The sequence below is a fragment of the Manduca sexta genome, chromosome 19, assembly GCF_014839805.1.
Source record: "Manduca sexta isolate Smith_Timp_Sample1 chromosome 19, JHU_Msex_v1.0, whole genome shotgun sequence".
NCBI classification, from domain to species: Eukaryota; Metazoa; Arthropoda; class Insecta; order Lepidoptera; family Sphingidae; genus Manduca; species Manduca sexta.
This window is the reverse complement of record NC_051133.1, coordinates 3,276,987-3,304,848: the sequence shown is the minus strand read 5'-3', so window position 1 is coordinate 3,304,848 and position 27,862 is coordinate 3,276,987. Positions and strand designations below refer to the sequence as shown.

The following is a 27,862-nucleotide window of genomic DNA, read 5'->3' as shown; positions in this document are numbered from 1 at the left end:
TGGGTTGCGGTCCAATCATCTTTAGGTACTACTGCTTCCGTAATCTATCTAAGCATAATCTTAACAAGATCAAAATATGACTCCAGGATATAAAATTTCTGCAGATCAGATCTAATACAATGCCGTAAAATAATTATTGTAAATAAATACACCATGTATCAAGTACCTAATATCATGATACAATATTCATATCAAAACGCGTCACATACAATATATTGAACATAAGAGCTGACTAGCTTCGTTCACAACACTACGCGCAAAGATACCGATGTTATTGTTCCTAACAATGCGAAATTAATTAAAAAGTGTGATTCTAAATTCAAAAATGTGTTATAAGTTTTTAATGTGTTTAAAAAGTGGTACGAAACTTTTTGGTAGTCAATCGAGATGTTTCTCTGTCTACGGAACTACTTTTAGCGTGAGCATATTTTATTGTTTGATACTTACTATGTTATTATGTAAATGTGTTTGTTTTAGTAATCTCTTTGTCTTCTCTTGCTTTTGACTTGATTAGGAAAGTGATTAAACAGTATTAATTGAAAGACGGATTTCAAAAGCATTCTGAAGCCCTCAAACTTAACATTACATTACGCTCAGAAACTCAGTGCTTGTCATTGTTCTGAGACATTACGTGTAGTTTTAGGTATGACAGGGTTGTCAACTTGTACAAAGTACAGTGTATCGTAATAATTTAAATTGGAATAGAAAAATAAATAGTATTTCTTTTTAATATAGTGGTATTTAAGTTGAGTTGAAATAAAGGTGAGCTACGCCTATGCCTTTAGACAATAGAAATAAAATTTCATTTCCATAATAAATATAGCAGTATTTTTGATCGAAATATAATAATGCTTTAACAATATGATTGTTAACCCTAGCCACCGGAAACAAAGTGCGCAATTCCTGCGCAAAATGCTATAATTTGCCCGAGCAAAGTCCTAACAAATTGCAGTCAGAGCATGCTTTATATTCATTGTAATAAATATACTGCTTGTTAGTACATTATTAGACTTCAGTGTGACATAGAGCTTCGCTTTAATATAGAGTTCCTTTCGGGACTTCTTGGACCACAGATACTTAAACAGAAGGTTCCTTATTATCATACAGGGTCATTTTGACATGGCCTTACTAAATAAAACCACATACTCGTCTTCACCTTTGCTGACATTGTGTCAACATCATTTATTAATAACGAATATTTTCACTAAAAATCCTAGTTTTAGTTTTGTGACTTTATAATTTTGTAGTTTAATACGAATATGGTGTGTGCGTGAGTATATTTCTGACTGAATGTGTAAAGTTGCCACTGTGACGAATTCTCTCAGAGTAGTAGCATTAGGGCGCGTACAATTAAAATTACTTTTTACTGATATTTATTTTGTTTGAAACTTACACTTTTTTATTTTACATCTTCGGCTCAAGTAACTTATTGTAAAGTATTATTTCCAAGTAGATATGTATGTGGTTACATTTAGTAACGCAATGTCAAAATGACCCTGAATAAGGCGAATTTTTTATTTAGTGATAATATAAAAGTTATATCACTAATGATTCTATTAAAAGGCTGTGAATACAGGATAATGTAGTTTTAGTGCTTGGTGTTGCTACTGTTTATAAGCAAATTCTACTATTAGGAAAAAATGTACGCTATTTTCACCTAACCGTACGATTCAGTTGTCTGATCTGTTTTCGTATTCCATTTCTTTCCTCCCAAGATCAGTATTCAGTTCTTTTATATAATATTTCAACAAGATAAATAGTTTGAAATGCATTGACGATTGGAATTTTAAAACCACTGTTCAAGTAAAATAAATCTTTGTTTAACGCTATCTTGATATTGAAATATGAATGTGAAATGTTCTGAGCGATCCTAATACAAAACTAGGAAGTTTTCACGGGGTTTCCAAGCAAGGAATCGTTGAACATTTGATAAGGATTAGAATGTCACACCCAATTTAATTCGACATAAATACATTGGTAATTGATATAATATTATTTTTTTTTATTTTTTGATACATAAGAAAAAAGAGAAAGCATGTAATATCCTACTTAGTTTTAATGCAATATAGAGTATTTTATAAGTTAATCTATCTACGAACCAAATCTCGTCTCAAACCATTTGGTTTAACTGGACAACGTTTAACTGAACGTGCCAAAAGATCCAAACATCTAAACATCTTTAAAAATGTCCCTATTATATTAATGGGATAATAGAATGATATTATTGTTATTGACGGAGGAATATTTATATTCCACGTGGAATCCTGTTTGTCATAGAGAATAGTGCTACCAACGGATGCACTAAATCAACTCGAACAACTTTCGAGCGTACCGTAAAGAAACCATAGTGGATTTTTCTGCATGTAAATTGGTCATTTATATAAAAGTTTGATATTGAAGTTGTGACTTGTGAGTTCTGGAAGAGAGGGTATTTTTTACATTTTGTCTGTTACTCCATCTGAACGTATTTTTATAAACGAAATTAAATAAAGTTTGTTACTTAGTGTGGCGTTTTTTTATTAAATTTTAGAATCGGTGTCAGTCTAGAAATTATTTTGTAAGTATATTAACTTAGGTTTAGGTAGTAGGTACTCGCTCATATTAAATATTTTAATATAACCATAACAGTAACTTAATATATATCAGTGGCGAAGGGCAATTTTTTTTAAAAAGTAACTTGAGGTCAAAAAAAATGCCTATCGCGGCCAATTTAACCGAAATTAAAAATAAACACGAATGAAAATAAACGTTAAATGGAAGCCGGTAGGAATCGGTTTGTATGGACGTTTCACCACTGATGTATGTATAAATTATTTACTTCGAGTATTCTGTGCGAATTATTGCTATGCGTCACTAAACATAATTTTTTATTTTCTTTGTTCCAATTTCAAGACAAATTGAAATACTTTTCCATTGCTAAAAGAAAATATTTGACTGTCTGGAATATAACTTTTCCCCTCAGGGATATAATTATGTCACGAAACGTCAACCAACGTATAAAAAATTATAACGTCAAGTTGCTGGATCAGCATTTATGGAAGTTGCGAGCAATCGTTTCGAGACTCCATAAATTTAGTCAGAGGTGGATTAGGGATGGGACCGTGGGGTCTACTGGGCTATGGTGTATGAGTTGCTATTGGACCAAGGAGATTGTTATTACAGCTTAGAACGGATTCCCTTTGATTAAGCAGTTGAATATACAGATCGCAAAAAGCAAATATATTTACTGGTGGTAGGATATATTTTATATTCGCCCGGATAGCGACCATCGTACACAAGGTGTTAATAATCGCCTTAGTAGCCTACGTAAGTGTGTAGCGTTCCGGGATCAGCCTGTGTATATTCGGTTCCAACAGGCCGGCATAATTGTGTCGACTGGCGAGGGCTAATCATCTCTCATGAATCGACATTCTATTGGATCTCACTCCACTTACGATCAGATTCAGTGGAGTCACTTTGCCGTGTCTATAAAAAAGAAACAGTCTGTATAATCACCATACAAAAGTCTAAATACCTCTCTGGGCCGAACTGATGTCTAAATTTAGACTTTTTTGAAAGCTATCTGAAGTGCTATTTGTCTATAACACCTATCAATTTGAAAAGTTTGATGCGGTTTTTTACACTACTTATAGACTCGTCGATTTTTATTTAAGAAACTTTAACTAATGTTTTTCGGTTGAAATATTGGCATTCGACGTTGAAGTATTTCTGTAATAAGTGTTAATCTATTTGATTAGCCCTTAATGTCTGAGCAGTAAAGTTGATTCATTTTGATTTTAAGAAAAACTAAATTTAACTGCATATGCAGCATTTTTAGTTTTATATTGTGGTTCTTGAGTTATTATTGCACGCGGCTTCGCTTTTCTTTCAATTTGTTACGAAGAATAAATGTATCGCTGTGTACTTCTCCAAGATAAAATGTACTATTTGTGACACAAATTTCATTCAAATTTATTCAGCCGCTTCTGCGTTTACTTCTATTAAACATCTAAGCATTTACAATATCGCACACTTTCCCTCTTACGATAGACAGAAAAGAAAGCATTATTTAGGGCTTTGTTCATTTAAAAATCCAAGGATAAAAGTAGCTTTTACTGAAAACGATGCTTCCTATGAGGATATATTTTTTAAAATGGGATTCGATAGTACGGAATATTCAAGATCTACTTACTATATTACTATGATCATATGAACGTTATACTTGAACGGTCTTGCAAGGTTTCTTGCGGTTTATGTACAAGACGTTTTGTGACGTAAATTCATATTATATGTATAGGGTATATATAATATATTAAAGCCTCGTTCTTTTGGAACATTTGTAAAGTAATATTATTGGTAGGAATATTTGTTTTTAAACTTCAAAATAAATGCGCGACGAGCGAAAGTTGGTCTGTTATGTTTTCGTGGATATACTACTGAACCGATTTTGATGAAGTTAGATCAAAGTAATCTTTGAGGATGGTTCTGGTCTTACAAATTACATTCATGTGAATCACGCTGCAAATAAATATAGTAACAAAGAATAAACAATGACACGATCATTGAACTTTGTTGTTATGGATTAAATACAATAAAATATTATCATAATCTCATAAGATTACTGCAATACTCGATATCGAAGAAACGAATTCGAGTGGCAGTATATTCGTTATCACTTTTAATTTTCACTGGATTATAATATCTATGGAATGGTTTTAACCTAATTATCAATTATTTAATTATGCATATGTATTGTTTGCAATAACTCTTCCACAGGTAAAGGCCTCCTTCAACGTTATCCAGTCTTCTCTAGATTGAGTTATTTTAACCCAGTTTGGGCCTCTTATTTTCTTTTCTTCATCCCATCTAGTATTAGATATTTCCTTCTTTCGTTTTCCTTGTGGGCCCTTCCATGTTGTCATTCTTTAGTTCATCTCTGGTCTTGAAGGCGAACTACAAACCAAGCCCAATTCCATTTTGAAGTTAAGGGTTGTACTAGTACATCAATGGCTTGGGTAGTTTGCCTAATTTTAGATTTTCGAATTTTCTGTATAATTATAAAAGTTTTTTTTTGTCAATTTAATTAATCTCTATCCTGAAAACAAGTGGGAAGTTAAAAGTATATTTTATTTATTATTCTTTAATCGTTATATTATTGTCAATGATTTTAATTATAAATAACTGTATAGTCCCACAGCTGGTACCAGGTCTTCTCAAGTAGGTATAGTACCTAAGTATTGCTAGTTAGTATTAGAGATTATGTTGAACTTTCGTGCAATCTTATCTAACTAGCTCTTTTGAAATGGGGTCGAATCAACACATATTTTCAAGCATGTTGCTGAAGGGTTTTCGACCAATATGGTCAAAGCAAAGTACCACTGTACCCTATGATGACAGCAATAGAGAAGATACGGACCAGCATTGGGACTGTACAAAATACAGGGTTGGTATTACTATTATTATAATTAAAACACAACTAATTATATGAAACAAGAATAAAGTAATCGCTGTAATAGTTCACGAGGGTAATGAACTGTGATATTGGTACGAAAAAAATGATTGTCACAATTTTTATGACCTATTTTTAAATATATCTTATAGCTACGTTACTGAGATAAGGTGTAATAAGGAAGGCAAAGACGAGTTGAAAGTAAATTTTGGCAACGGTTTTTCGTATAAGAGCTGATTATTATCAGCTAAAAATTATCCACCAAATATTTCTACCTTTTTTGGTTTTTCGTGGGGAAAACACACTAGTCGCTATAGGGGGTTAGAGAAATGTCCAATGTCGACAGTCGAGCGTATCTTTATCAAATATTTTTAACCTAACATAAGTAACTAAAAGTGAAAATTTCAATTCCGTATGTACTTTATTCTTACAACAACGTTTGTTAATTTGGTTTTGTTATAATTTATTTAACGAATAACTGGCTGTTTCCGTGGCATATTTGTATTACGGTATGACCATAGCGCCGAAGTCTCGAGTTTGATTCCGGGGTCGGGCAAAGTTATATTGTTTTTTTTGGAGGGAATACGTAGGGCACAAAATCTATGGACTAGTTGCGTCTGCCTACCTTTTGGGGTATAAAAGCCATGAGTATGCGTGAGTAAATTTTATGTTGATGAAGATTATAAATTTGTTTTGTTGAAATGGATGTTTATGAATTACTCTAAAGCAAAGGACGTGACAATCTATCATTATTTACTAGGATTCCTATGTTATCTCTGTCTATGCCGCGAACAAGACAGCAATATAGCTTTTTATTTCTCACTTATTAATACGTAAACATTCATAAAAATTAGTTTCTAATTACATTTCAACAATAACCAATGTGTTTTGTTCAAAAACTTAAATGAATAAATAAAAAAATAATTATTAAACAAGGACCATTAATTAACGTTAAATAGTATAGCATTGTTACGTAGCATTTATCAACAGACGTCGTTAATCTGTGCCGCGCGTGACATGCGCCGGCGCATGGGACAATAAATAATTCATATTTATAAATGAAAAAATATTTATGAAATAAATTATAACGAATAATTTATATAGTTATAAGTAATTCATTATAGTGTTAAAGTGCTAAAATGTTGCGTCTGTGCGGCCGTGCTGTAGAAAAAGTTGGGCAAAAAAGGTGGTATACTGTAGTCGGATGGGACAAACTGCCTTTGGTTGGAGCGGTTTCTGCACAAGATGTGAGTTAATATTATTTTTCGAGTATAAAAAATAATAAATGAGTCAAATATTCTAGAGCAACAATGCCACAGAGAGCGACGAACATACTTATTACATTTGTATAACATGTTTTAAGAATCATTTTTTAAATTACTTTTAAAATTATTCAGCGTTTGATTTAAATCAAACAAAGATATACTATGTAAACAATTTACGTATGATTTAAGGAAACTACTAAACGTATTACTAATTAGACGTTTTTTCCTGTGGCAGTTGACGCGACCAGTTATTATAATTATTTATGTATTTGTAAATAAAATAATTTACATATTTTACATAGAGACCCAGATGACATGAATGCCATTATTGGTACTAGCGATTAATAACTATATTAATTTAAATGTACTAGTTTATTGAAAGCCATAATATCCGTTTTGTCTGAATTATTCGAATGACAATATTATGCCAAACAGTATGTACATATGTATATTGTTGCAATACATTGTTTTCTATATGTCACCTAAAATATTTATCATGTAGGTATTAGATAAAAATCTTACTCATCGATGGTTATTTACGATATTTACTCTATAAAACTGCATTATTTTATTGCTAAGAGAATTTAGTGCTTATTACGTAGTATTTTCGAGATAATTTCATTTTTATCATTCACGTGAAATGTTGACGGGATATGGTACAAACATCAAAGTTCAATTGTCAGATAAAAGTACGTCGACCGACCGCAGTGGGAATATCGAACGCTAGTAATGTGTACAATTTAATATGTATCTTAGATTTATAAAAAAAGGCTTTTCGCGTGAAGGAGTTTTCCGGTATAAAAGTCCCTCTATATATTTTCCCGGGATAGAATGTAGCCTGTAACCTTTCCAGAGTCCTAAACTATCTTCGTACCAAATTCCATAAAAATCCGTTCGGTAGATTTTGAGAAAATCGATGACATACAGACACTGCTTTTGGGGACTTTGTTTTATAATATGTATAGATACTAGGGATTTATAGTATTCCTAAGTTGTACTTGAAGATTAAAATTAATATTTAAACAGAGATTATTGAAATTTCTTTTAAATCGACCGTCCAAGACAAATAATAAGATATTCTAATAAACATTATTCAAAAATAATAGAGACGAAAAGAACGAAACTAAAATGTTATGACCGCAAAGTATTCCTTTACAATATCTATAATGTTTTATTTTACGCTTTTTATACGGCTTCCTTGCCTAAGGAGGGGAAGTTTCAATTTATTTGTAATAGCTTTCTACCCCGCGGCGCTGGCCGCAATATTTCGTATTCTACTTATATTTATTTAAACTGCTAGACGTATACCAAAACGGCCATTTAATTTTATTTGATACACATCTATTTAAATATTAAGAATGTTCCAGATTTTTTGAAATTCAAGATGGCCGTTGTCAAAAGTTTGAAAAAAGAATCTGATGAAATAGGTCAAGTTCGCAAGAGAGACATAATTAGATATTTTTTACGTCTATATGTTGTAAACATGTCCATAAAATAACATAAAAATAACAATATATATAAGTATTGACAAAATATTTACTATTGTTGACATAACATTCGTGTTTTTAAGCATGATGCTTCGAATGACGAGAAATAAAATATGAAACCTCTTCATCGCGAAAAGATCTTTGTCAATTGTGGCACAAATAATAGTAAAATTCCTATTTAATTCATACTTATTCCAATCTAAACAGCGTAGTTGGCCTTTTTAGTCGGGTATGCTCTTTTTTGCCTATCGTCCCAGTAGGCGTCATTCCTTAACATCAATGTCCATTAATGAGTCTAATAAACGTTCCTTGCTTTAAATGAACGATATTAAACGTTCAATGCGTTCAATTGTTTGAAGTTCATATCTATTCGAGTGGACACTTATGGACATTGATTGTTTCAATATACAGATGTTCTGTTGTCAATTCTAATTGAGACCAGTGTTTCAATCTATTGAAGGGCTGTAAATTATAGCTGGTAAATATTTAGTGATTGACCAAGAAATTTTTATTAACTAGTTTTAGGCGTAGTTTTGTCTGTAAACGTTGTTATGCGTGAATATAGCTTGTAACGTCAATCTATGGCGATCTATTTGCTTGCTAAATACACAAAGCAGTGTCGTATGCGTTAACATAAAGTTTTAACATCCTGACATTTTCCCAAACTCTTCATTTACAATAACAGAGTTTTAGATTTGTCGATACTGAAAATTTTGTCTTTGAGTATTTTATTGCACTTATGTTTCTTCAATGCAGATAATTTAACCTTGGAAATAAATCATACCATAGGTTAATTAGAATGAGGAATATAGAATTGAAATGCACCCATGTTAACACCGTTCTAATTTTTCCTCAAATACAATTATCGCAATTTTCCTGTATAAATGTTACCTGACTTTATAAGTAATCAATGTTTATGCACAACTTGACTCATAAAAATAGTATTCAAGCCGTGTATTTTTCCGTTGTTATGTATACAACTACATAATTAATTGATCAACATACGCCGAACTGATTTGATCAAAACAGCAACACAGTCCATGACAGAGTGTACACAAAAAACAAATACTCTTTATTGTAACCATTGTTAAATAAAGAGACACAAACAAAATTAATACATATACACACAGCGTTACTAACCAACAAAAATGTAAAATCATTGACAGACCTATGCAGCTACTGCCCTAAATGCCGCGAGGCTTTAGCCAAAAGCAAAAAAAACGAAGCGAGGCCTCGGGCGGAGCAAAGAAAGGTCCCCGGTTTTAACTGTTTTGTAGGTATGATTGTAAAAAAGGTTGTCCAAGGTACCGCGTGACGCTTCTGTAAGCGTAAACGGCGTGAAGGGCCTGGACGGTTACCTGATTCGTCTCCCCCAAACGCCGCCTCTGCTGTCGTGTGAAATTGTATGCAAATGGTGGTAGGTCTCTCTTATATGAGAGTCCGTCTGGGTAGGTACACAGACTATTACTGCCGCTAAGCAGCAGTGTGTAGTCACTGTTGTGTTCCGGTTTGAAGAAAATTTTAGCCAGTGTAACTATTGGACATATTAAGACTTAACATCATGGGATGGCGAGCGCAGTGGAATACCAAACAATACTTTGTAATTCAAGGTGATGCTGTATCTTCTGTTTATTGGCGGTCGTATTGCTTACTATCAAGCGAAAAGCAAGCTCGTCTCGTCATTCAAAAAAATACTATTGAAAAAACAACATTGATAGCTTTCGATGTATCTGACAAACATTAGAATATCTTCATATCTTAATATTAGTAAGATAAAGACGGTTCCCATATTACCTTCACGCATTATCTAATACAACTTGTATATCGTCAGTATGTTCGTGACACTTTGTGGTCACGGGACAAGGTCCGTTTGTATCAATTACGCGCCACTGCATTATGTACGCTGTGCTAATATATATAAAGTAATTTATGTGCCCGCGTCGTAAGCGAAATGGACTGGAATACTTATGGTTGTTTTTGTTTTAATCTGAATTGAATTATGTATTCTTGTTAAAATAAAATTATTTTACGAATTTTATCGCGGCTTTTTTTAATTATAATTTTCTCCTATAAAATTATTTCAATATTCAAACATTCACGTAAACATAAAAGATCAATATGTTTTATTGTAATTTTTGTAGAAATTTATGATAGTGAGCTGACTGACTGCCCTTCTTGTTGCGTAGCATTAGGTACGACTGCCTCAGGTTCGATTCCGGGGTCGGGAAAAGTTATATTGGGTTTTTCTACTCAGTATCAGTCCGGCGTATGGAATTTATCCCCAATATGGCAATAGACTCGCTCCCTATCACATAACGCAGCGCACGCAACGGAAACCCTCAAAAATAATATTTTTCCCCTGTTTTTACAACATTTGTCATTGATCCTCCGCTCCTATTGGTCATAGCGTGATGTTATATAGCCTATATAGCTTCCGACAAATGAGCTATCTAACCCTAAAATATTTTTCAATTCGAACCAGTAGTTACTCATTTTTAATTGATGCTCCGCTCCTATTGGTCATAGCGTGATGTTATATAGCTATCGATAAATAGGTTATCTAACACTAAATTTATTTTTCAAGTCGAACCAGTAGTTACTCATTTTTCATTGATGCTCCGCTCCTATTGGTCATAGCGTGATGTTATATAGCCTATAGCTTTCGATAAATTGGCTATCTTATACTGAAATAATTTTTCAATTCGATATTTAGCACCTACAAACTCTTCAGCTTTACATAGAAGTATAGATTCCGGTACATATCAATACTTATGCACGCAATTTTCTCTGACATTAAAATTCTTCGTAAAAGCTTAATGGAAGCCAAGTTACATTTATTTAATTTAATCTCACTAGAGCTAGAATTAATTTAACACACGTCTGAAAACTAATATTATCATTTCAATTTAAGTTAAAAGTGAGTGCGCTTAGTTGAAATGCCAATTTACATACTCATAGTTTGGACCAACGAACTTTTAATTGATAAAGGGTTAGCCGGGCTGAAGGTAACCAAATGTATGTAGTACATAAACACACACACTAACACACACACACACACACACACACACACTAACACACACACACACACACACACACACACGAACACACACACACATCACGCATTTATCCCCGAAGGAGTATGCGGAGGCGCGACCAGGGCGTCCACTTTTCGCTAAGTGTACTTCGTCCCATGATGTGATAGGGGGCGAGCCATGTCTGCTTGATCTATATACGCTGCTACATATATACAAATGAATCCCTATTTCCCTTGGTCACATTATCACGCGTGAACGGCTGGACCGATTACTATTTTTTTTTGTGTTTGTATTGTCCGGAGAAGGTTCTTATGGAAGAAGAAATTCATTGCGCGGAAAATTAGAAAATTTAAGAAAACTTAACGACAATATTAATGTTACATAACTGTCAGCGATCGACAGAATGCGCGCGTGAATACATAGTTAAGACAGGACAACGTATGTCGGGTCAGCTAGTCTATGATAAAAAAAAAAAAACCTAAGACATTAAAATTAAATAAGGAACTATCAGAGTACAGCCTAGGTACGCCACCACTAGTTCAAAGAATCCACTTTAATTATCTTTAGCAAAAATACGAAATTATTAAAAACAAAATTGATAATTATAATTTTATGACAAGCGGATATTTGGACCGAGTTATGTAAAAATGTGCCGACTACATTTAAACAACATTTACAGACCGTTAATTGTTACAGCTGGATTTTTCTACGTATAAAAATATTTATGGAGGTTGGTTCGCGCATACTTTTTTTGTGACATATAATTAATGTTTATTTTTATTATTTTTTTGAATTTTGATGCGTTTTGCTGAATAGTAAAGATATTAATTAAATAGGTATTAAATGTGTGTTAAATGTTAATAACAAATTTTTGGATAATTTGTAGGTTGCTACATTTAGGCATAACTGGATCCATTTAAGGGCTAGATCGTAACAAAATGGGTCATGCTATTTAAGGGCAGGTAAAGTTTTTCGTTCATTAAGAGCGTTTACGCATCCGCGCGCCGTATGTCTCAAAAACAGCACTTTTCGATGGAGATAATATCCATCAAAACATTATTTTAAAAACATATGAATTAGTAATTATTATAGAAAATTTTGTTGTCTAAAAAGTTAGTAGAGAAAATTTTTTGATTTATTGAGTATTTGTAAATTGTTTAATGATTACTGAACAGAGGTTTTCAAATTTGCGCTTCGAACGTCTATTTCGAAGCTCAAAATATCTTAAACCACTAAGGAACATAACAATATGTTATTTTTATCTAACTAAAAAGATCCTGAAGAAAAAGTTAGTAGAGAAAAATATCTTTTTATGTTTAATTCATGAGAAATAAAAATTCAAAGAATTCGAAAATTTCAGAAATGTTGGTCATTTAAATGATTTTTTTTATCACTATATCTTACTTAATTGAATATAATATTGGATTACTATAATAGAAGAACATCTCCTTAAAAACATATAATTTAAAAATTCTACAAAATTAGTTCTGTTATTTTTCTATAAATATTTTAAATACCACTATAAAACGCAACGCGCAAATCGTTTCAAATTAGTCCGCCTTGAGGCTTTCTAGAGAGAGGATGTATCGCTCGTCGCTCCGGCGAGACTCCAGTTGGACTTTGCTGTGCGTAGAAAAAATAGTCACGTGTATACAGTGATTGCCACATCTTAGTACTTTAGTAAGTAAAATATTTTTTCTTTAATGATTGACAATAATTTTAGTAGTTACTATAAATTATTATTATATTATTATGTTTCAGACACAATGGGAAGTAAAGCTATTTCTAGGCAAGAAAAGGAAACGTAACAACGCTGAAACTTCGGCTAAAGCAAAAGCTAAAAGATTGATGTACTAATGTTATAACATGCGTCTGTAGTTATGGTTGTTGCTTTTTTTACTCATTAAACACTTGAGCATAGTTACTCGAAGGAAAAAATGGAACCTTAAGCTAAAAACAATTAGCCCATTGAAATGTTACATGAGCTTTATATTTTTAGAGGACCCAATTTTATTTTTAGAACATGTGTGGGGGTCAATAGAAGCTTAATCTCAAGTTTGTGAGGTCGCCCCGTTGTCCCCTGGCCGCCATCATGGAAAAGGGGTGAAAACACTTTTTCGCGATATCTCGGAAACTATGCGTCTTACATAAATTTTGTAAAGTCATAATTTGTAGCAAATTGTTTTGCCTACAAATATGTTTATATAACTTTTTGCCCTAAATTAAAAATTAAAGAAGTTATAAGCAAAAATGTGAGAAAATTATTATAAGTTTTCTTTTTTGCTCTATAACTTTTTTTTTTACATTTTACAAAAAAATTACCTCAAACTAACTTGTAAATGATCTTTTGAGGAAAATTCTTCCCTATAATTTTTTTTTATTTCATTCATTTAAAACGCTGTTACAGCGCTCCAAAGTTTACCGGGTTCGTCAATGCTCATGAGAATCCTGTCGAAACAAAATGTTTAATTTATTTTTGATTTTTTTTATTGTAAATATATTATTTCAATTTTTTTGTTAAATTCGTACAACTTTACTTATTTATTCCTAACTCTTTTCTTTGCCATAGAACTTACCAAATTTAACTTATCGAATGTTATGCAGGTAGAAAAGGTATGAGTTACCATTTGGGGATAAAGGAGAAAAAAAACATATTTGCAGGCAAAACAATTTGCTACAAATTATGGCTTTACAAAATTTTTGTAAGACGTATAGTTTCCGAGATATCGCGAAAAAAGTGTTTTCACCCCTTTTTCCAAGATGGCGGCCGGGGACAAGGGTGGCGACCCCACAAACTTGAGGTTAAGCTTCTATTGACCCCCCACACATGGCCCAAAAATAAAATTGCGTCCTCCAAGAAATGCAATATTTGGTCCTTAAATTGTAACATTTCAATGGACTAAACGCACATTTCAAAACTCGTTTTACGCCCGCGGCGTGCGCGGTTGTATGCGGTACCCGCTGTATTGGCGGCCAACTATTAGAATCGTGCGGGCCACGGTAGCACCAGCGCGCTCTGTGGTTAGTAGGTGGGCGACTGCAGTAGTCGGTAGGGGAGGGGTGGTTACAGAAATCTGACGCCATTTTCCTCCATCGTGATCGTTTCTGATATGTGACCATGGCGTTCTGGAACTCAACTGACCGTTAACTCTTGGTCTCTCGTGGCTCGCCGGCGAGCCAAGACAGCTACATGACATTTGCGTGTGTCACGGGATTATAACCTTATATACTACATAATAAGGTTATTTTTCCGTCACACGCGTAGCTGTTTGACAAGTCATGACGGGTTAACTGTCCATCTTGTAACCGCCCGCCTTGCGATAATCGCTCGCCAAGTTTGCAGGACATAATCGGAACCGCGGTGGTTACAAATCGCACAGATCTCCGGTCGTCATGAGTTTGGAAATAAAACAGCCGTTTCTCAACCACGGCGGGCGCGAGTAAACACCGCTTCGTGAGTTTTTAGCCTTATAGAATCACTTTGCTGTCCCGTTGTCAAAACGTTTACAACTCGCCAAATACCCAGTGCGCGAGTCCCACTCGCACTTGGCTGATTTTTTTGCATAATGCATAGGTACGCTTACTTTCAAATAATAAGGTTTTGTGTTCACTGATGCGCACTGTTAAGAAAATTCAAGTGACGAGAGACGGAATCCTATATCTTTCTCCTCTTTGAACCTTAGAAATAAGGGATTTGGTAATTTATGTAGCTAGTGAATAAAACTACTAGTAGTAGTTAGTATACCTATCTTCTTAACTATTTGGGCTAGTTTAGGTTTACATGCTCACATCAATTTTACATATAATTTTATCCTGACGTTTAACCCTGTGCAGGTTTCGGCGTCATTATACTTGTATAAATTAAACGCGTCTAGATCCATATGCAGTTTTACTTAAGTATGTAGTGTTTGCGTAAACTTCGATAACAATAATAGTATGTTCTCTATATATTTTTTTTAATTTTTAAGTAATCGTGCCTGATATTACACTCAAAATAAATAAGGTTATTAAAAGCCGCAAAATTATAGATTTTCAATATTTTTTGGATCAAATTAAAACACTCAATAACCACAACAGAGCAACAGGTTGTAGTATCGAACATTTACAACTATTGAAAGAGAATGTTTGCTTGCAGTCAACATTTTTAATGAAGTGTAATATGTGCAATATGGAATTTAAGCTATTTAAGCGCTAAGAGATATACTGATAGTATGGACGTATATCGTGGACCTGTGAATGGAGCTATGATGACTGAAGTTGGTAGATCAAATTTAAACGAACAGTTAGCTTCCATAGATTTACCAATATTAACGCAAAATGTTTACATGAAATGTTACGACGAGTTAGCTAAATGATTGAAATTAGCTGCAGAGGACAGGATGCAAGAGGCCGCTAGGGAAGAAACTGATAAAGATGTTGCCTGTGGCGATGTAAAGACGGTATTCCCATACTTACAGTCAAAGCTGACTGCTGTTGGTCAAAAAAAAGTACAGAACCAACTATTTTGCTTCGTCGTGTGTCGCAAATATTATGCAAAACTATGGATATAAAACTGGTAAATTGTTATACATGGATGTACACTCGATCGATTGATTATCGATGTCACTGAGAAGCAATATCTATTAAAAAAAAAACTATCCAAAAAAATATAACCAACTTCCGAAAAAAGAAGTCTTTTATTTCTCACTTTAGTTATACACCTAAAAATGACATCTCATTACATACACCTTCTGACTCAAAATATAAATTCCAATATGTAATTTCTAATGACTTAATTTAAACTTTCAATACGCTAAATATTAAAAACTGCAGATCTATGGAGTAATTATGTGGTCCATTATAAACATCGTAGCACAGTAATTTTCCTGATTTATTGTCTGATTACGGAGTTCTGGTGCCTATCTTTCGGCTTCATGATGAGCTCCACTTTACTAAAGGGTACTTTCTAAATGCAAATGCTTAAATTTTTAAGCATGTGCATTTAAAACGAGAAAATAACAATTTGTAAAATTGCCGTTAAAATTTGTTAAAAATGTTTATTTTTTTATAATTACAAAATGATACATATAAACTATTTCATGATGAATTCTTATATATTTAATAATAGAATTCTTCATTTATCATAAATTCATAAATCATAAGTTACATTCCAATTAGATAATTAAAGCGAAAAGATCAAAATTGGTTGGTCTGACTATAAAGATAGCCGCCGCGCTAACTCTACACACACAGCTACGCAACGGCTCTGTGTGAGTGAATTTTGCGAAGAATTACCTATAGTTGACTTCACGCGCGGCACGTAAACGCTCTTAAGCCTGTTTGAAGTTCGACACTGCGAAATATTGTATTTACCTTTATTACTTGAGCGTCTAATTAATTTGTTTCTGGCATGATTGCGAAAGTTATACGTTTTTTAATTATTAATAAAACTTAACGGTTCCCTTTACTTGTAATTCGAGACTTTTTAATTATATTTAGGTCGTGATCATATTTTTTTCGTATTAAAAACACGCTGACTCGTTCATTTTCATTGAATAAAATTTTAAACCTTATTATTATTAAGAGCTAAGGATAAATATAAAATACCAGTAACATATACAGCAAGATGGCGGCGCAAATTATTTGTCCCGTTAAAAAATATGCCTCGGTTGCGTAGTTACTGCATGCGCCGTACGGCAGCGCCTTGAGGTCCTGGGTTCGAATCCCGGGTCGGGGAAAAGTAATATTTGGGTTTTTCTGATTACTATCACCCCGGAGTCTGATATTTGTGCCGGTAATGGCGATAGGCTCGCCCCCTATCACATCATGGGACGGAACACACTTGGCGAAAAGTATCTGTGTGTTAAAAAATCTCATTCAAAAGATCAATGTACCCTCCTGAATTATTAAACTATACAAGTATTTCAAACTTATTATATTCTGAACTAAATCTATACTATTATATAAAGCTGAAGAGTTTGTTTGTTTGTTTGTTTGTTTGTTTGTTTGTTTGTTTGTTTGTTTGTTTGAACGCGCTAATCTCAGGAACTACCGGTCCAAACTGAAAAATTCTTTTTGCGTTGGATAGCCCTTTGTTCGTGGAGTGCTATAGGCTATATATCATCACGCTATACCCAATAGGAGCGGAGCAGTAATGTCTAATCTCAGGAACTACTGGTCCGAACTGAAAAAATCTTTTTGCGTTGGATAGCCCTTTGTTCGTGGAGTGCTATAGGCTATATATCATCACGCTATACCCATTAGGAGCGGAGCAGTAATGGCTAATCTCAGGAACTACCGGTCCAAACTGAAAAATTCTTTTTGCGTTGGATAGCCTTTTGTTCGTGGAGTGCTATAGGCTATATATCATCACGCTATGCCCAATAGGAGCGGAGCAGTAATCGCTAATCTCAGGAACTACCGGTTCGAACTGAAAAAATATTTTTGTGTTGGATAGCCCTTTGTTCCTGGAGTGCTATAGGTTATATATCGACACGCTATGACCAATCGGAGCGGAGCAGTAATGAAACATGTTGCAAAAACGGGGAAAAATTATTAGTTTTGAGAGCTTCCGTTGCGTGCGCTGCGTAAACGGTTAAAGTTATGCAACAATGATGTATGACGGGATTAATCCTCTTAAAAAGTTCTAAAAAATATATTATATAACAAAGTCCCCCGCTGCATCTGTCTGCCTGAACGTGTTAAACTCAAAAACTACCTAACGTATTAAGATGAAATTTGGTATGGAGACAGTTTGAGACCCTGGGAAGAACATGGGCTCCCGGGAAACTACTACTTTTATAACGGAAAACTTTAGCCTGAAAAACTTTATAACGCGGGCGGAGCCGCGGGCAAAAGCTAGTAATTATATAGATATGAATAGTTAATAGTCGTCATCTGAGTAAAGTCCCAATTTCATGATAAAGAAAAACTTTTTTACTTTTCTTGCCGCTATACCATACATGATAGTAACAAAATGGACGCATTTAAGCAGATAGAACCCCATGGCTTTACCCCGAATAAATGGCGTGCTCTGAGCTGTTATATATACACACAACTATTTAGGTTGTTAAGAGTTTTATGATTATAAAGAGCGGACATTGGGAAGGTTGTCATGCAAAAATTCTGCGCTTATGTGATGGTTACAAAATCTACCGTGAAATAGCAAAACATCAATGTAAAATACTTCATATTTATTCCATACTAGTTGACCCGACAGACCTCCCGTCTTATCTATGAATTTGTAGCGCGCATTCCGTCAATCGCTGAAATTAACTTTTCTTAAATTTTCTAACGTTCCGCTCAACTTCCTTAATTTTTTTTTTCATAAGATCCTTCTCCTGACAATAAATAACAAACACAAAAAAAAAAACGTGAAGTCGGTCCAGCTGTTTACGCGTGATGGCGTGACCAAGGGAAATAGGTATTCATTTTTATATGTATAGATTAACGTTTATCATTTTTTTTCTTGACCTATGGTGTTAGTGCATCTTCCCAAAGTTCATGGTCAACGGGAAGTGCCCTATAGGTTATGATTCCTTTGTGAAATCTCAAAATATGCGAAACAAATGCTCATATCTTATAATCCCGTTGACTTACAAGTTTGATTTTTTCATACTCGAAATAGATCTTAGACTAGACCGTATTTGATATAAATTTCAACTTGATATCTCTACGTGTTTCTAAAAATAAGAGTCTTTACAGACAAACAGACGGACAACAAAGTATACAGGGTCATTTTGACATTTCGTTACTAAATGAAACCACATATTTATTTACTTGGAAATAACACTTTACTATAAGTTACTTGAGCCGTAGGTGTAAACTAAAAAAGAATAAGTTTCGAACTTAATGAATATCAATAAAAAATAAATTTAATTTTACACGCTTTAATGCCACTACTACTACCCTAAGAGAATTCGTCGCAGCGGCAAAATCATACTACCAGCCGGAAATACACCCACGCACATGCCATATTAGCATTAAACTACAAAATGATCAAAATATCAGAAAACTAAAACCAGGATTTTTGGTGAAAATATTCGTTATTAATGGATGATTTTTGGCAAAATGTCAGCAAAGGTGAAGACGAGTATGTGGTTTCATTTAGTAACGCAATGTCAAAATGTCCCTGTATAAGCGCTCCTTTTGAGGTATGGAATCCTAAAATACATTTAAAAATGTGCAAAACTTCACTCAGCAATCGTTTTAATTTTCAAACTAAGATAGGATATCAGTAAACGTTAAATAGAAATAAATGTAATCCTCGACCAATGAAACCCCGTTTAAATAGTTAAGGCGATCCGGATATCGAGCATTTATCGTAGATTATGTCGCTTTTTGCAAACCTTTCCAGGTGATGTGGGTCGCACGATAGCCATTAATATTTAACGTCCTGAGGTTCTAAAACTTGGTGGTGTTATATCAGTGACGTCATCAAGGGCGTCGCCTAGGGGGTGTAGGGAGGGGCACCTTCTCCCTGCTAAAAAGTTGCCAAATATAAAGCAACCAATGTACTAAGGCTTTGACTTGACTTGCTTGATCAATCATTCCCGTACGTTGAAACTTGAATGAATTCATCAATTCTATTCCTAATCTTCCGTTCACTCAATTACGCTCTGCTCTATGTTATTGTTAAAGCGGGAGAGGTAGAATGGGGGAAGTACATGTGCTCTCAACTTTACCTACAATTCATACTTTTCACATTCTCCATATCAACTTGCCCCGGCCTTGGGCCATCGGCTGGCGATGCTCTTAGACATATGTTAAAAGTAAACGCAGCAACCGCTAAACGGTTTAGGATTAAATTTTGCATACGGATAAATTCAATGGCTACTTTTTATCCAGGTAGGAAATATTTGAATTCTAATATGATCTATATGTAGGTGGCGCAGGCGTCGTACACATTCCGTTATGGATCGGTGCAGTGATTTTGCGGTTTTAAGAACGGCAAAATCCTTTGACGAGGGCGATTCGTGACTCGTGAACAATACTAAGTAATATTTTTGCTGATACCAGAATATATTTTATATCCGTCTGGATAGCGACCACCGCACACAAGGTGTTAAAACCCATCATAGTGGCTCACGTTAGTGTGTCGCGATCCGGAATCGGGTTGTATATAACCGGTTCCAATAGGCCTGCATAATTATGACTGCCGTGGGGTAATCATCTCTCGTCAGTCGACATTCTATTGGACCCCACTCCACTTACCATCAGGTGTAGTGGGGTCACTATTCCGTGCGCGTATGAAAAAAATTATCAAGTGCCTAAAATATTTTTCAAGGTATATTACAAATTGGCATAAAAAGATACTCCATAATTCCAATCATCTTGTAAAGCAAGAAAATGTTCACAAAAGCTGTCTTACATAATGCCTCAAACAATGATTTGATAAATGGACGCAAATGTTGGCAACAGCTGCCTATGCGTTGAATGAGATTAAATTGATTTTTTCCTCTAACTTCCAGAAGTTTGTCGGTGAGGAGCAAAATGTTGGATTTGCATTTATTTTAATGAAAATTTACGGCGGAAATAGACAGTTTTAATGATATTTAGTATGTACTTCGAAGGTGTGTGAAGTCTACCAATCCGCACTAGGCCAGCGTGGTAGACTATAAGGCCTAATCCCTCTCAGTAGTAGAGGAGGCCCGTGCTCAGCAGTGGGCAAGTATATAATACAGGGCTGATATTATTATATTATTATTATTATGTACTTCGAGCCATAATATTAGATGGGTCAAATAAAGTGTTAAAACAATTTAGATTAGTGAGAAGAATGTAATTTATGCAGTTTATATTTAAAACGTAGATGTCATAAATATATGAAATAAAATATTACCGGAACAGAAAGTCTAGATAGTGGTTGCAACTAATGCTATTTCTAGGTCTATCTTTGATTGTATCAGTGGCGTAGCATGTGCGAGAATGGAAAAATGACATTTCAACAAATAAGAGTCATGCGCTGCGCCTCTCCTCCTAGCCACCGTTATATGCAACAATAGATAAAAAAAGGTTTAATTTTATTTATTTTGCCGCACTGCTAATAGTTCCACCCGAGGCGGTATCACACTCCCACCTGCAACTCCAATTACGCTACTTCCCTGAGTTGTAAAGTTTTCGTATAGACATACTAATGGCAAGAATTTTTTATAAAATTTCATAAATATCACTCCTTCTAATCTATCACTAGACTAAGGAAGCGAATAACCATAAAATGAAGGTAATGCTACTCAAACAAAACAATACTATTACAAAAAACATCTCCAAAATGTGTCCCAAGACGTATCTATTTTCCATCCGTATTGAGATATGAGTATGAAAATTGGATGATACTTTAGACATGCGGGGGTGGTTAGATCGGTAACTTCGGCGGGTTTATTAAGGAAAATATGAATACATAATATTGTATACTATAACAGTTTTGGGATTTTTGCGTTTTCCTGTTTTAATTCTAATCATATTTTTAAAGGATATATATTTAATTATTTAAATGTACCATACATTTTATTAATTTTCGATACTGCTTCAGTAATTAAGTGATGGTGCTATAAACAGAAAATTCGGGTATAACATATAATAACAATCACGTACGCGTGTCGCGTTCCGAGATTAACGTGTGCATATCCCGTTAAAACAAGCCGGTATAATTGTGTAGACTAGTCAGGACGTCAGTCGACATTCTATATAGATACCTCGCTTAACATCAACTGCAGAAGGGTCACTTTGCCGTGCTAGTCTGAAAAATCAGTAGTGCTCTATCATACCAGCGACCTCATAAATTTATTTGAATAACTGTTGATAGGGCTTATGTCCGCCTTCTTCTAAATTCTTGAGCTTTACTCAACGTTCGACCGGATTTGCTCTTGCAAGTGGCCCATCTGACTTTAAAAATAAAACTAAAGAACTGTATGCTATAAAGCATTCTGTTATTTATGAATACTTTTTATGAAATATATTTTTTTTTTACATATACTTTTATTTATGCACTTAAGTAGGCAATGAATTAACGTAACGAGGGGCACTACAACTAAGCCGTATTTAAAGTTCTGGAGTGGCGATCACGAACCGGGAGACGCAGCGTAGGCAGGCCCCCCACGAGATGGACCGACTATCTGGTGAGGGTCGCCGGAGTCCGATAGATGAGGGCGGCCCAGAACCGGTCCCTGTGGCGCTCAATGGGGGAGGCTTATGTCCAGCAGTGGACGATTCCCGGCTGAAATGATGATGATGATGATTTATGGTTCATGTAAAAAAGTAAAAAGTAGTTCTAAAGGATCTAATCTCGCCATACTTAAATAAAAATAGAATTCTCGACCCGCTTTTCTTCACATTAGGATTTACAAAACATTACATACTAAATGTTAATTTGTCCTGAACTTTAATCTTTAGCCTGAGGTCGTAACGACATTATATGTCACAATAGAGGACCCGGAGAATGTAATAAAAATGTTCTTGTTGAAATTTCGTCGACGTAAATAGCGATGCTATTTGATTCTGAATACTTCGTGGAATTTGGAAAGTTGTTTTTGCAAAGGAAACTATTATAGTAATAAAATAATAATTAACGTTGTATTTTATAGGAGAATCATTTATTATAATTTGGAAGTATAAACACATTATAAATAATCCAACATCATACGATGGTCGAAGTCGCTTCGTATAGTTTAACTCCTCTTTAATCTACTTCAAGAAAAGGAGGTGATTTAATAAGGTACTGATTCCAAACCTGCAAACCAATATATAGGTATTGTTAATTTTTTTTTGTTTTAGTGATTTTTGAAGCGAATTTTTTTTTTACGTAACTGATCAAAAGTAAAATGATAAACACGCATTAATAAAAGGTAATGCACCGAAAGTAGCCATCAAGATGGTGATAAATGGAAATTCATAGTCTATGCCTACCACTACAGCTCGGATTATTAATGCTAATCCAAACAGCGAAGCTTATAACAGCAGCAAAATTCCACGAACTATTCTGTCCATATATCACAGAGGGAATTTTAAACGCTGCAATTGGATGGTAAAAACAGGGATCCAGTTCGTCCGCGAGTCTAATAACCAGTTTTACGTCCACAAAGTGCACCGAAATTGGCTCTTGCTGGTCAGAAATTAAAGTTTTCGCTCGTGGACGCATTTGGAGTGATATTGACTTTTTATTGAATAGGTTTCTTTGACTCACAGTCGTTTAGTCATAACATAAAGTACTGTTAAATTTGTTTTTGGTTTTCGATCACGGAATTTATGTTCAATTGCTATTGACAAGAAACCTGACGACCTCTATGGTCTACATTTGACCTAATGATATACATTGTGTACTTAAAATATAATGTTAGCAACGCTAAACATCTTTCGGTGCCTTAAAAGAATAAAGAACATAATTCCTATACAATTAGCTTAGGATCATGGGTTCCCCTGCGAGGGTTGCGGTTGCATGCACTTGCGCATCCCGCGACCTTTGATATTAGGGAGAGAGAAACGACTAGCGGGGTTTTAGTTGGTAGGACGATTTAAACCGTGAGTTTAGCAGAAATCCGTAAACAGATTTTACCGTGTTAAAAAAAAAGAAAAGGTGTCATGGGTCCCGCACATTCAGGATAGTCCGCTACTGTCTCATACTCATACAGACGCTGTATGATACGTGCTCCACAAATTGGCGGTATTCCGGTTTACCTCGCACACGACTGACAAATTAGATAACATGTTTTTTGGCGTAGTTTTTCGTACAGCTTTGTGTGGACTTTGGGTTAATATTCATCCAAGTTCCAACAACTACGATCAGAATTTTTCTCGGTCTACAATTACCTAGTATTGAAAGAAGGATATGAGATAAAATGAACTTATTTAATAGAACCATTTCCATACATTATTGTTATTAAGGTCAGGTCCCTACGAGAGTAAATCCGTCTTTTTGCAATTACTGGCGTTCTAATCGACGGGCAGCTTTTACGGCCATATAGGTAAATGTAGAATTTTTTGCCTCTGTTACTTATACGTCTATCAAAGCTGTCCTTTAAATAGAACATCTGTAATTGCAAAAAGATGGATTCGTCCTTATAGATGGAATAGGGCCTCCTGAGCTTACCATTACCTTAAACAGCCACAGGAAGGCCACTACTGAATTTATACCTCCTCTATAGATTTCCAAACCAACCTGTTATTAGCAGCTTGCATTCAGTGAGTTTCAAATACCTTCATCAGGTTTTTCCGCTTTGTAGGTGGACGTCCAATGCTACTCTTATTATACATTAATTAGATTCCTTTAATTTTTACTCTATCGCCAGTTCGGAAAGCAGCTTATACCAGAGAAGATCGGGCAAAAAATTCCTTGTATGTATGCTGAATCAAAAATATCTTAACATTTTAACCAAGTGTACAAATTAAAAAGTCAGGCTAATCTAATGTAACCCTGTGACGAATCAACCATTGAGCATGACATTGGATATTTGATACTTGTTGTATTAGTTGGGAGCAATTAACATTAGTAGAGGAGAACAGGAGACATGTGCTCCATAATACATAATACAGGGTTAGGATTATTATTATATTATTATTAAAGTGTAAAATTATATATACTGGCTTAAATATTATTTTTTTTCAAATCCCCATAATTTTCAGTTCTGTTAGACAATTATTGTGTGATGTTGTTTTTTTTCAAATAAAACTACGTATTTTATTGCGGTGAATTTTTTTGTTAATGACTTTAAATTAGGATTTATTTTCTCATTAGTTAGCCCTCTAAGAGCATTTCGTAGAATGCAGCGGAGAGTTTTCACAGGAATGTTGCCTGACATGAAAATGCTCTCTCGAATTATTTCTTTTGCTTTTTGCAAGAAAGTGACGTTACAAGCAAAGTCTAAAGTAACTTTATGTCGACCTAAATGACAAGATAGTTGAATACCTTCAGCTTAGGTTGCGCAGACTGCCAATAAAAAGCCTAAGATGCATTCTTCAGCATCTTCACTTTAGCAATTGTCAGTTTAATATTATTGTGGTGTTTCTCGAAAAGTCGATAACGTCTGCGCGCATATCCTCAAAGGCGTAGATAGAAGTGCAACCAGGGTACCCACTTTTCACCATGTGTGTTGAGAAAATGTGTAAGGGGCAAGCCTTTCGCCATATCGGCCACAAAATCCAGAATCCGAGCTGATAATAACATGATATCCTAAACCTGAATTCCAACCCAGAACCCCGCAGCGGTGTCGCCAACATTTATGCCACTGATGCAGACAGTTTACAGTTGTAGAAAGTACAAATATTTGCTCAAACGAACCGTACTATTTGATTGGTTAACTGGGTGCTCGCCCGTACGTCTCCGATGTCGTTTCACATAAAGTCAATACAATTCCATTACTGGGAACAGAAAGCAACAGAGTAAAATTAATAAAAATAATTGTAATTCAATAAGAACATTTTTCACTCATCTCCTTTTTACTTTAGAAAAGTTTTAGCCTGATGGTAAGCATCTGTCTATAAACAACAACACCATACAGGGTTTGAATTACAAATTATTGCGTAGTACTCCACTGCGCTTCTCACCCTAATACATAAGATGTTAAGCCTCATAATGTCCAGGAAATATGCTGCTATAATATCTTTCAACCCGGAACACAACCGTTCATGCACATTGCTAATTAAGCAACAGAAATACATAATAATTTCTTATGTTTACGCGAATATAAGACATTTAAACAAAACTGTTTTTCAGTTTTTATCTCGAAAAGTCTTCGAAACATCGGGAGAAAGAAAAGAATAAAGCTCCATAAAAATCCATATTGCGGTGGTATCTAACCAGACAGCTCGTTGCATATGAGAGACCTATCACCTTTTGAAAATTACCGTATCTATTTTTATATAATTACATTTAAGAATACGTTTTTATCAAGGTATACTAAACTTCATAAAACATTATCCAAACCTATTAACTGTCCTTTGAAAATTATATTTAATGTAAAATTTTCTTCTCCTCAGGGTCTTAACGTTGACAAGAGGAACTTAGCAAGTGCAGAACGCAAGCAAAGAACATTCACAGACAGATCCCAGCTCAAATACGCCAGAAGACTGGTGGTGAAGCTCGGCAGTGCAGTCATAACTAGAGAAGACGGCAATGGACTTGCTTTGGGAAGACTTGCATCGATTATAGAACAGGTATATTCACTAAGTGGTATAGAGCCCGCAGTAATATCCCAAGTGCTTTAATAGAAAGCCCTAAAAATGCTGGCCTGTTTGGGGCTGGTTGCAAAATCCTCCCATCAATAGATACATGGACGCCATTTTACTTTGTATTAGGTGCAGTGGAGTCCAGTGCTGTGCTGCAATTAGAATAGTTGAGCCTTACCAATTTCATAACACTTGAAATTGTACTTACTCGTTCCCTACGCTTGTTACTGTTAAACATCATACATTTTGCTGCAAAGGGCGTGTACAGAACTTCGATTAACAAAGAATTTAATGGGATAGGTTTTTTCCGATTTATACATGCACTGCATATATCTTTGTATTATCTTTAGAGGCAGGTTGGTTATTTAATTGGGCTCTTAATCCTTAGTACACTACTGTTTTAGCTATCAATTTGATAATACGGAGAAATGACGCAACTGTAAAATCTTAAGAATATTATGCAGTATTTTAAAGTATAATACTATTGAACTTACTTAGCTAAGTAAAAAGTACTCTTAATTAAATAGATTTGGCGGAAGGCCAATTTCAACAGAATTAAGTAAAACAGAAGTTCAAAGTTATACGTATCATTTGCATAAAATATGTACATTGAGTTATCGTTGAACGCTTAAATGGAAAATACTTAAACTAATGTGTGTGATAAAATATTATGTTTGGATTTTAGTAAGTAAGTATATTCTGTGCCAGTGTATAGGTCCATTTCTGGAACTAAGTCCGTTCCTAAATCAGTCATAAATATGTATTTTTATTATAAGCAAAATCTGGAGCAGTAGATCTAAAAATTTGCGCGTTAAAAAAATCTTTCGACTCAATAATGCAATTTTATCGTTAAGAGCCAATTCTATCGGATAACCACAGTGTAATCTTTATTTTATTTGTAACTATAGCAGCCAAGAATATCAAATCTATTAAGCTACCAAAAATTCTAACAAGAATTTGGAACTGACTGAATAATGCGAATTTTAGAAATGATAGAAGAACGAAGTTAATATTTTACTTGTTAATGTTTTCCATTGAAATTATTTACGTTAAATGAGGATTTATAAGAGCCTCCTAATTTCTAAGGTTGCCCGCTGGGGTAAGGACGAATCTGGTTAGACGGAACTGTTTACTTGAATAACTGTAATAAATAAATACTGACGACTAGCAAGACAACTTCTACTATGACTATGCTAAATAGGCCATAAGTCATAGAAGTCGATGTTAGGTTTCATGGTTAAAAATTAGCTGCAATTAAAATTTTCACGTGAAACTATTGCAGACACTTTCCCTTTCAAACTGATTAATATTTCGAAATTGTTGAACCAACATCATCTAAATTATAGTATTTTTTTTAAATCTTGAATGTGAAATAAAAAAAAAACTCACTATTGATAATGGCATGTGTTATAAAAAAGTTTATAGTAGAGAAAATTATGCGCGTACTTAGGTAATTAATTTTATTCACATTTCTTGTATCTTTTTTATTACAGTGCTTCTTAACAAAAT

The 27,862-nt window shown here is 34.4% G+C and overlaps 1 protein-coding gene across 2 annotated transcripts in view; it reads left to right on the top strand.

Annotated features, from left to right (window-relative positions):
- Positions 1 to 204: 204 nt before the first annotated feature.
- The window catches only part of LOC115446175 (delta-1-pyrroline-5-carboxylate synthase), a 41,440-nt gene continuing 13,782 nt past the window's right edge, over positions 205 to 27,862 (top strand). The window contains exons 1-2 of one of the 2 annotated variants that reach the window (XM_030172741.2): positions 205 to 418; positions 26,165 to 26,341. In XM_030172741.2, coding sequence (XP_030028601.2) covers positions 326 to 418; positions 26,165 to 26,341 — 270 coding nt within the window. In that variant the 5' untranslated portion in view covers positions 205 to 325. Of the gene's footprint in view, positions 419 to 6,395; positions 6,676 to 26,164; positions 26,342 to 27,862 lie in introns of those variants that run through there. The other variant, XM_030172740.2, reaches the window with a different exon arrangement.